General features: G+C 50.7%; 1 protein-coding gene and 1 long non-coding RNA gene across 3 annotated transcripts in view; one reads left to right on the plus strand and one right to left on the minus strand.

Moving 5' to 3' along the window:
• COL27A1 (collagen type XXVII alpha 1 chain) overlaps positions 1-8,476 on the plus strand; it is a 128,026-nt gene extending 119,550 nt beyond the window's left edge. The window contains exons 55-59 of the mRNA XM_040482080.1: positions 787-852; positions 1,200-1,368; positions 2,285-2,394; positions 4,061-4,279; positions 7,467-8,476. Of these exons, the coding sequence (XP_040338014.1) occupies positions 787-852; positions 1,200-1,368; positions 2,285-2,394; positions 4,061-4,279; positions 7,467-7,613 (711 nt within the window). The 3' untranslated portion in view covers positions 7,614-8,476. The remainder of the gene's footprint in view (positions 1-786; positions 853-1,199; positions 1,369-2,284; positions 2,395-4,060; positions 4,280-7,466) is intronic.
• An 892-nt stretch (positions 8,477-9,368) lies between these two features.
• LOC121034871 (uncharacterized) overlaps positions 9,369-10,658 on the minus strand; it is a 6,688-nt gene continuing 5,398 nt past the window's right edge. For both annotated transcript variants that reach the window (XR_005792645.1, XR_005792644.1), the window contains one exon: positions 9,369-10,021. This is a non-coding gene — a long non-coding RNA (uncharacterized LOC121034871). The remainder of the gene's footprint in view (positions 10,022-10,658) is intronic.

Below are 10,658 nucleotides of genomic sequence, written 5' to 3' on the forward strand. Positions count from 1 at the left end.
AGGAGAAACACAGGCACTGCTGACACACAGAGAAAGGAACTGCACCCAGCCTGGGGGCGGGAGCCCGATGAAGGATTTCCCGAGGAAGCTGACATGTAGGATGAGTCTAGGGCAGGGCTACTCAACTGCAGCCTTTACCAACAAATGATTCTTTGCTACAAGTGATTTTAGGGTGTTTAGCAGCGTGCCTGTCCTCTACCCGCTAGATGCCAGAAGCAACCCCTCCTCCAGTTGTGACAGCCAAGAATGTCTCTAGATATAGCCAAATGTCCCCCAGGGGGCAACACTGCCCCTAGTTGAGAACCACTGGATTAGGAGATAGCCAGATGGAGCATTGGAGGGTAAGAAGAATGATCCAGGTGATGGGAACAGCATGCGCAAAGGCCCTGTGGCTAGATAGAGCATGGTGCTTAGCGATTTGGGAACACAAGAGTGCGTCTGGTGCACAGAGTTTATGTGACCAAGAGAAGAGAGGCTGGGCCAGAGACCACAACACTCAGCTCAGGTCTTGTAACCACGTGGAGGAGTTTGTACTTAATCCTGAGGGTGATGGAGAGCTAGGGAAGGCCTGGAGAAAAGGAGTGGAAGGGTCAGCTCTGACTCCGTTTGCAAGTGGAGGAAAGACAGAGAGTTCCACAGAAGGCAGGCGACTTGGCCGTGATACCACCCGGGAAGGTGGCTGGGAGAGCTCGTGCTCAGACCCTGGGTCTCCCTCTTGGTGAGTCTGGGGAGGTCTTGGGGCCAGGAGTGGGGACAGGATGCACACCCCGTCTCCTCTTTGCACAGCAGCAAGATGACCTTGGAGCAGCTTTCCAGACGTGGATGGACACAAATGGCGCACTGAAAGCAGAGGTACCTCCGGGCCCCCTGCCTGCATGAGATCCCCTCCTGGGGGAGACAGAAGGAATGGCTCGTGTGTGGTCAACAGCCTCCATGTGGCCTGCACCGAGCGTCCCACAGCTTATTTGTTCCCTGAACTGGAGCTGGTGGCTGGGGGAGTCGATGCTGGCCCTCCACTCCCTTACGCTTCCAGACTCTGGGGCAGCCCCCATGCCATCCCTGGCCCCAGTTTCCCTACCTGTTAAGTGGGGGGAGCCGCATCATCTCCCAAGTACAAGAACTCGCAGCTGCAGAGGCTTAGACCTCGGGCCGGGCCGGGACCTCAAGGAGCCGGTGACCACTGTCTCTCCTCATGACAGGGTTACAGCCATCCAGACCGGCTGGTGCTGGACCAGGGAGGGGAGATCTTTAAAACCTTACACTACCTCAGCAACCTCATCCAGAGCATTAAGACGCCCCTGGGCACCAAAGAGAACCCTGCCCGGGTCTGCCGAGACCTCATGGACTGTGAGCAGAAGATGGTGGACGGTACGAGGGCCTGTGGGGTCTGAAGACAAGACTTCCGCCCCTCGGGGTGGAGCGGGCCGGGCAGGGGAGTTCCAGGAGGGGCTGGGGGAGATGGGGCATTGGAGTCTTGGCTCACTGGGACCAAGATTCTGTCCTTGGGGAGACAGGCACCTGGGGTGGTCGTTTATCCGCTCAACAAACAGTCACTGAGCCCCACAAGGCAGGCCTTGTGCTTCCCGGGTGTGGGGGAATGCTTGCACCCTTTCAGAGCCCACAGTTCTGCAAGCTGGGGACAACCGTTGCAGTGCAAGGAGATAAGAGCCTTGTCGGGACAAGCCTCCAAGGGCGAGGACAGGGCAGGGGACTGGGGAGGGGGGGGGGCTGTCATGGATTCTCTGAGAGCCAGGATCCCCCCCCTTCCCGTCCACACCGCTTCTCTCCACTGACAACAAGGTAGATTAGTGGCCGGTTGTCCTGCTCTTTCAGCTGTGGGGCCTTTGGCTCCCTTGGAAGGCCTGTGGGGAAACCGGGGGCCGGCAGAGGTGTCTAGCCGGTGGAGTGGAGGCCTGATTCCCGCCCCTCCCCCCTGCAAGCCTTGGGGGAAGAGCCCCCTCACCCAGATGATCCCTAAATCCCTTGGGCGAGTGATTCCGCCTCTCTCAACCTCAGCTGTCCCCTCTGTAAAGTGGACGCTTCACAGGAGCACCAGAGGCAAGGGCTCAGCCTTGTGGCCCCTCCAGGGCCCCTGCCAGCTGTGAGCTCTGCCCAGAGGCCTTGTTCCCATCTCAAGGGCTCATGGGATCCTTTTCTGCTCCCTTCCCCGACGTCGTGCCCCGCTGGGGCTCCGCGGGTCACCAGGGGTGCGGTCCACCTGCAGAACCAAGCCCCGGGCTCCTCCCCACATACACATACCATCCCCCGTCCATGCTGCCTGCAGGTACCTACTGGGTGGATCCAAACCTTGGCTGCTCGTCCGACACCATCGAAGTTTCCTGCAACTTCACACATGGTGGACAAACGTGTCTCAAGCCCATCACGGCCTCCAAGGTCTGCTCCCCCCACCCCCCGACACTGACCGGTCCTCTCTGCCCCTACCCTGCCCAGGGCTCCAGCCCACCCAAGTTATGGTCTGAGCCTCGGCTGTCTTGCTGCCTGGCTGTTTGTGAGCCTGATTCCTCTTCTGTAAACTGGGGACGAATCCTTCTAAATCTGTGGTTGCCAAACCCTTTCGACTTGTATGATGATGTTAGTGGTGTTTCCTTCAAGTAGAACTTTCTGCCTAATACCAAAAACAGCAATAGTGGGCCCAGCTTGCCTGGCTTGGAGAGCTGTGAACCATCAGTACAAAAATAAGTCCATGTGATGCTCACCGAGGACGCGCTGCCTGAGCTGTGTGTGCACACGTTTCACGGATGCTCAGTGCCTGCTTCCCACGTGCCCGTCTCTGGGCTGAGGATTTGAGGTGGCTTAGGGCAGCTCAACAAGAAACCAGGACAGGTGGCGGCACTGAGGCATCACCACCCCCCCTGCCCGGGGTACCCTGCGGTGGATTGTGGGTCTGCGGGGTCAGTAAGTCCTCCATATGGGAGGACTCATGCTACAGTGGGAGGAGCCCATTGGCCTGCAAGGGAGGGATGGGGGCAAAGAACCCCTGCATCCCATCCCATTGGGCCTCCCGAGGAGGCTCCAGGAGCTGCCCGGTGCTGACCGGCTCTGACCCCGGGTTTAAGAATCTGCACGTGGCCAGCTGGTCAGCGAGTCTTGTCGGGTGGCCACCATGTGCCAGATGCAGGAAACACAGTAGCCTCATCAATGCCCACCCCCACCCCAGCCAGGCTCTTTCCCCTCTGACTCTGAGTCTGGGGTTTGGGAACCCCCACCTCAAACCTGCCCAGCAGAGGGGTGAGGCCAGAGATGGCCCCTGCACTGGCCATCCCACCAGGAACAGTGGCCACCGTTTTGTGCCGGTCTCAGCCTATAAATAACCAGCGTTGCGGCTGGGCCAGCCCTTGTGGTTCTTATTACGATTGCAAGGTGCCCTTCGCTACTAAGAAGCTTTGAAAAAGTACAGGTTTGTTACTTACCGGACCTGAAAATCCCACAGCACATTGGGGGCACACAGCCAGGTCGCTGGTGGAGAGAGGCGTGTGTGCAGGGGCCTGGGGTTCTGCTTTTATTGGGATCCAGGGTGGGGGCTTAGGGCTCCTCAGCACTTGTGTTACAAAAAGACAAAACCAATGGTCAGGGCTTAAGCTGCATCCACCGAAGCCGTAAATCCTGTCCTTGTTGGTTGTTGGGACTGCCATTTCTGGGGTCTTGGGACTTACAAAGGGTAGGGAGGGCACTTCTCATATTCCCCCTGTTCCAAGAGCCTCTTGATCTACTTCCTCTTCCTCTCTGGGCCTCAGGATCCCAGCTCAGCTCCAAAGACAAACCCCCTCCCACACCCATGCAATGGGGGAGGGATCAGGTGACTTCGGAACCCTCATAGCTGTGGCCTCGGTTCTTTCCCGTCCTTGTTACTCCTTGGCTGTGGACTGGCTCACACTAGACCTCTATGTCCCTGTCTCCAGTGGGCACGTGTCTGGGGGCAAAGCCGGGAAAGGCTCACCAGGAAAGAGCTTCTCTCTGCGCCTTCCAGAGAGAGGTGAGGATATTTGAGAGCCTCGGGCAGCCGGCCTGACCCTACCTCACTGCCGTGTTTCTGCCACAGGTCGAGTTTGCTGTCAGCCGAGTCCAGATGAATTTTCTGCACCTGCTAAGCTCGGAAGTGACACAGCACATCACCATCCACTGCCTTAACATGACCGTGTGGCAGGAGGGCACGGGGCAGACCCCAGCCAAGCGGGCTGTGCGCTTCCGGGCGTGGAACGGGCAGATCTTTGAAGCAGGTGGTCAGTTCAGGCCAGAAGTGTCCATGGATGGCTGCAAGGTAGTTAATTATGTTATAAAATTACTCGCAACAATTATTATAAAATTATAGATAGCAATTAACGTCATACACGTTAGCACGTTGCATTAGTATGTTAGTGTAATACAGTATATTGTATTAGCATAATGAGCAAATACATACAACATTTTACCTTTGCGTAATAGTTTTATTACAACAGTTTTTAAAAATTCCTTTGATTCACTATCATCTCTGGGAAACTTCTGAGAGAAGATCTGGCTGATAGAAATTTCCCAGGCTGCTATAGATGGCTGTACTTACTTGCAAGGCTGCTTGTAGGAGAATGTATTTCTGGTCTTCTCTTTGCCCCCATCCTGACCAGGCTAATTGGTTCTCTTGACACTTTTGGTTATTTTTAAATGTCTAAAACTGGGTGGGTTGTCAGAAAGTTGTCCAGAAAAACCAGTTGCCCGAAATTAAACAAAACTAATAATACACAGTGTTAGGGAGGACGTGGGGAAACCAACACTCTTGCACAAAGCTACTTGGGAAAAAATTGGTAGAGGCTTTTGGGACCCAGCTGGATATATATACAGGAATACCTCAGAGGTATTGTGGGTTCAGTTCTATTCACTACAATAAAGTGAATATTGCAATAAATTAAGTCTAATTAATTTTTTTGGTTTCCCAGCACACACAGAAGTTATGTTTACATTATACTGCAGCCTATTAAGTATTTAACAGCATCATGTCTTAAAAAACAATGTACATACCTTAATTAAAAAATACTTCACTGAGGGGCACCTGGGTGGCTCAGTTAAGCGTCAGAGCACATTGGGCTCTGTGCTGACAGCCTGGAGCCTCCTTCAGATTCTGTGTCTCCCTCTTTCTCTGCCCCTCCCCGCCCTCTCAAAAATAAATAAACATTAAAAAATACTTCACTGATCGGGGTGCCTGGATGGCTCAGTCGGTTAAGTGTCTGACTTTGGCTCAGGACATGATCTGACCTGATCATGGGTTCAAGCCCCACATGTGGGGCTCTGTGCTGACAGCTCGGAGCCTGGAGCCTGCTTCAGATTCTGTGTCTCCCTCTCTCTGCCCCTCTCCTCCTCACACTCTGTTTCTCTCCCTCAAAAAAATAAACATTAAAAAAAATACTTCACTGCTAAAAAATGCCAGCCGTCATCTGAGCTTTCAGTGCATCATAATCGCTGCTCACAGATCACCAAAACAAATACGATAGTCATGAAAAAGTTTGAAATGTTGCGAGAATTATGAAAATGTGACCCAGAGATACAAAGTGAGCAAATGCTGTCGAGACAGTGACACTGACACATGTTGCTCGACACAGGGGGTTGCCACTAACCTCTGATTTATAAAACACACATCTGTGAAGATCAGCAAAGCGCAGTGCAATGAAACGATGTTTGCCTGTACAGTAAAACCTTGGTTTGCGAGCATAATTCGTTCCAGAAACATGCTTGTAATCCAAAGCACTTGTATATCAAAGTGAATTTCCCCATCATGGAAACTCAGATGATTCGTTCCACAACCCAAAAATATTCATATAAAAATGATTACAATAGTGCAATAGAATACAAAATAATAAAGAAAATACAAAATATAAAGAAAAATAAAGACATTAACCTGCACTTACCTTTGAAAAACTTGGTGGCTGGTGTGAGGGAGACGAGAGAGGAGGGTTATTGTGTAGGACGACTTTCACTCTAACGGAATCACTGCTGTCTATTGGCTCAGTGGAATCTTTCTCTTTTCCTGCAACTTTAACAAGGAACCTATCCAATGATTCTTGCTTTTGCCTCCTTTTGAGGATTTCGCTGAAATGTGACGTTGTATTGTTGTTAAACAGATGCATCGCTCGGGCTGCTACAGCCTTATTCGGGTGGCGCTTTTCTACAAAATTCTTCACTGTTTCCCACATTCTACACATCTCCCTAAGCTCATTTTAAGTGAGGGATTCCTCTGCCTTTCTCTCCTCCTCCTCTGCAGACGAGATGCACATGTAGACTTCTTATAAAATCTTGCCGTTTCGGCCACTCACATACCTCGCTCGTATTTCTCGATGACTTATTTCCTTCTTAACTTCCACTGTGATCGTCTCCTTCTTACTGGCTTTCTTTTCAACGTATTTCTGCATGGGGGCCATTGTACACGCTCACACGGATGTTGACTACAGGACAGTATTAATAAACTCTTGTCATGTACTGTATTTAATGTAACTGGCAATAAGGTAGCAGAGGGAAGGGTCTATATCCGCAGGCAGCCTGGCCTAGAATGAAGCAAAGCATTCCTAAGCTTATACTGGTATGGAAGAGCAAAGGACTGTCTGTAGGTGCTTTGAAGTGACAAAAAATACGCTAATGCCAGTCGTGGGCACCCCCTTCAACGTTCTGAAAAATCACTGATTTCTGCCAAACACCCCAGCCTAAGACTCAGCATCCGAATATGGGAAATGATCACCCACGATCCCGCTGGGAGAGGGAGAGAGAGAGAAAGAGAGAACCATTGGCTCAGTTGTGATCATGTGACATTTAGTGTCACATACTACTTGTATTGCAAGACATCACTCGTTTATCAAGTTAAAATGTATTAGAAATGTTTGCTCGTTCTTATGGAACACTTGCAGAACAAGTTACTCACAATCCAAGGTTTGATTGTATATCCAACATATTTCCAAAGCCTCAGAAACATATGTATCCTTTGATCCAGCCAATCTACTTCTAGAATCTGTTCTAGGGAAACGAGAACGTGCCCAGAAGTTGAGCTCCAATGACATTCCTTATGAGAATAGAAATAATAGATGCAATCTAAATGGACGAATGCAGGGGCACCTGGGTGGGTCAGTTGGTGAAGCGTCCGACTTCAGCTCGGGTCATGATCTCGCAGTTTGTGGGTTCGAGCCCCATGTCGGGCTCTGTGCTGACAGCTCAGAGCTTGGACCCTCCTTCGGATTCTGTGTCTCCCCCTCTCTCTGTCCCTCCCCTGCTCATTCTCTCTCTCTCTCTCTCTCTCTCTCTCTCAAAATTAAAAATAAATATTAAAAATTTTTTTAATAAATAAAAAAAAATTTTTAATGGGCAAATACAGATGGTCCCTACAGTGAAATACCGTGAATCCATTAAGGATGGTGAGAAGAGATGAGAAGTGCATGTGACAGATGGTGGGGATTGTGAGGGTCACATGTGTACCCTTTCCCTTCTCCTCTCAGGTCCAGGATGGCCGCTGGCATCAGACGCTTTTCACCTTCCGGACCCAGGACCCGCAGCAGCTGCCCATCGTCAGCGTGGACAACCTCCCTCCTGCCTCATCAGGGAAGCAGTACCGCCTCGAAGTTGGACCTGCGTGCTTCCTCTGACCTCTGACCTCCTGGCTCCTCTAGGCCTTGAGGGGGAGGGAGGAGGAGGAGGAGGCAAAGGGAGGGTCCTTAGGGGCAGGTGGGCCCAGGAGAGACAGCTCACCTGCCCAAGGATTCCTGGGTAGGGCCCCAGCTGTCGTCTGCCCAGTAAAAGTGGCTGGGGGGTAGCAGGGAACAGTGTATCCTTGGGACCAACTGATCCCAGCTCAGCCCCAAAGACCGACCAAAGAGCCAGCCAAAGCAAGCTGGACCTGCAACCCGCCTGAGCCCTGCGGCCTGTCTCCCAGCTCTGCCCTCCCCAGCTTCCTGCCCAAAGAGCCCCACGTTCTAGCCAGCTTGAGGGGAGGGGGCATCTCGCCAGCTGGTCCCTGCCAGGGAGCTTTGATGTGCAATATTAGAGAGGAGACATGAAAAAAGGAGAAAAGGAAAGGAAGAAGTATATATATTTTATTTAAACAAACACAGAGAAGGTGCATTACTATTTTTTTCACCTGGGAAAGAGGTGAGGGAAGAAGCAGCCAGAGGGTGGGAAGCAGTGGAGGCCGAGAGGGGGCAGCGCGACCCTCGGGGCCGGAGGTGCCCACGCTAGCTACCTCCCACTGTGAAATCGCTGGTGCTCGCTGTCTCATAGTGTATGTGATTTTTTTTTTTTAAGGAAAAAAAAAAAAAGCCTATTTAAGATTCTGAAGGTGCTACCATTTTTTGCCACAGACTCTGAAGAACCGTTTTGATGTGGGGTGTCATGCACATGTGGTGCTCTCCTCCAAATGACAAAGTTTGGGGAATTTGAACATGTTCCGAGTATCACCCTTGTGCTCATCAGGTAATCGACTAAGCAGGGGGAAGGAAAAAGGAAAAAAAAAGAAAAAAGAAAAAAAAAAAAGCCGAAGAAAGAAAAAAAAAAAAAAAAAAAAAGGAAAAAAAAAAAAAAAAACCCTACCAGAAACAGAAGCAGAAAGATTCACCTTTTTAATTTATGGATTTTGAAATGTTTGTCCTTCTAAGGCAGGGGGAGGCCTGAGCATGAAGGAATTTGGGCTCGGCCTGGTCACGGTCCTGGAGGGAAGATAGGCTTATCTTGGAAGTTGCGATCTAAGCTGGAGAGTCAGGGGTTGAAGCCTTGACTTTGAAGAAACCAGTTTTAAGAGCGGCTTTGGGTCAGCGCTGGCCTGGAGGTGACATATCAACATGGAACCATCTCACCACACCACATCCTCCCTCCCAGAGCTTGTCCCTGCCAAGATGAGGCCATCACTCTTGCTTTTCCATTGTCATTAAGTCCTCTAGAAATCACGCGTCATTAGCTCCAAGGGTAAATGTGGGCTGAGGAGAAAGACTGACTGCAGGAATCTCGGGGTTCTGCGTGACTGGGGGATAGTCAGCGTAATCTGGGCTGTCCTTTATCAGACAACCAGTCAGCCCAGGTTGGATTTTGAGGTTATTTTAAGTATGGAATTGTTTTTATAGAAGGGGAAGTTTTATGTGAACGTCTGTTTGTGTCTTCTTTTTTATTTTCTCTAAAAGTCGTGTCTCTTTGGGAATTGGATTTGATTTTCATTATTTAATACCTCACTCTGGCCCACCTTCCCCACCAGACACTTCCTGTATATGCCTCGCCCTCCCGCCCCAACCCAGACGCTCCCCACGGAAGTGCGTTCTTGTAGCAGCTTGGGCCTCATCTCAGCCCTCGGTTTCCCCACACCGCCAGTCTCCACCTGGCCTCTGTCTCGTTCTTGGGATTTTCTGCTGTCCTTGTTTGTGTCTGTCCACATGTCAGTGTGTTAAAACCCCAGCGGGTTCCGTTTCTCCTTTTTCCCTTCTGGATTTTAAATAAATATTTAAAACTGAGGCAATGGAATGATGCATCTGTGGCTGTGTGCTTCTTTGAACAGCCCCCGGAGGGAGGTTTCCAGCCCGGCTGGGGGTGGGGGAGGGGGAGAAAAGATGCTCAGGGGATGCCCTGTTGATGCTGCTTTCCCCAAAGAAGGGAAGCAGAGAGAGAGAGAGAGAGAGAGAGATGGCATGGGGTCAACACGGGGGTGAGTACTGAAAGGGGGTGGTCCGGGTCCCATGGCGTATTCCTTCCCTAGGGTTGCTGTAACAGCATCGCAAACCTGGAGGCTTAGGACAGCAGAAATGCATTCTCTCCCAGCTCTGCAACCTGGAAGTCTGAAATCCAAGTGATGCCAGTGCCCCCCATCCCCCATGCTTCTAGGAGAGGTTCCTTACCCTGATCAGTTTCCGGTGGCCCCAGGCATTCCTCGGCTTCCAGCTGGAACACCGTGGTCTCTGCCTCTTTAGTCACGTGGCATTCTTTCTCCCGTGTGTCTCCGCACATCTTTTTATAAGGACACCAGTCATAGTGGATGAGGGCCCACATGAATGAGCTCATCTTCAGTTGATTACGTCTGCAAAAGACCCTATTTCCAGGTAAGGCCACATTCACAGGTAATAAGGTGAGGACATCAGCATATCTTTTTGGGGGACACAATTCAACCCATGACACAGAAGGAGGGGATATATTGAGGTTACCATGAGCAATTCCTTTTTTTTTTTTTTTACCATAGTAACATACACATAAGAGTTACCATTCGTGACATTTAGTACATTCACAGTGCTGTGCAACCATCACCACTATCTAGTTCCAGAATATTCTCATCACCCTAAAAGGAAACTCCATACTTATGAAGCAGTCATTCCCCATTCCCCTCTGCCCAAGCCCCTGGAAAACCACTCATCTGCTTTTTGACTTTGCCTGCTGTGGATAATTCATACAAATGGAATCGTATTTCATATAAACAGAAAATGTTTGGACGATGGGAAAGGTCAGTCTCATTAATGTCCCTTTCTTCCCATAGAAAGCTGGCCTTTTTTTTTTTAATGTTTATTATTTGTTTTTTTAAGAGAGACAGAGTGTGAGGGGCGCCTGGGTGGCGCAGTCGGTTAAGCGTCCGACTTCAGCCAGGTCACGATCTCGCGGTCCGCGAGTTCGAGCCCCGCGTCGGGCTCTGGGCTGATGGCTCAGAGCCTGGAGCCTGTTTCCGT

The sequence above is a fragment of the Herpailurus yagouaroundi genome, unplaced genomic scaffold (assembly GCF_014898765.1).
Source record: "Herpailurus yagouaroundi ecotype Mexico unplaced genomic scaffold, PumYag 160, whole genome shotgun sequence".
NCBI classification, from domain to species: domain Eukaryota; kingdom Metazoa; phylum Chordata; class Mammalia; order Carnivora; family Felidae; genus Herpailurus; species Herpailurus yagouaroundi.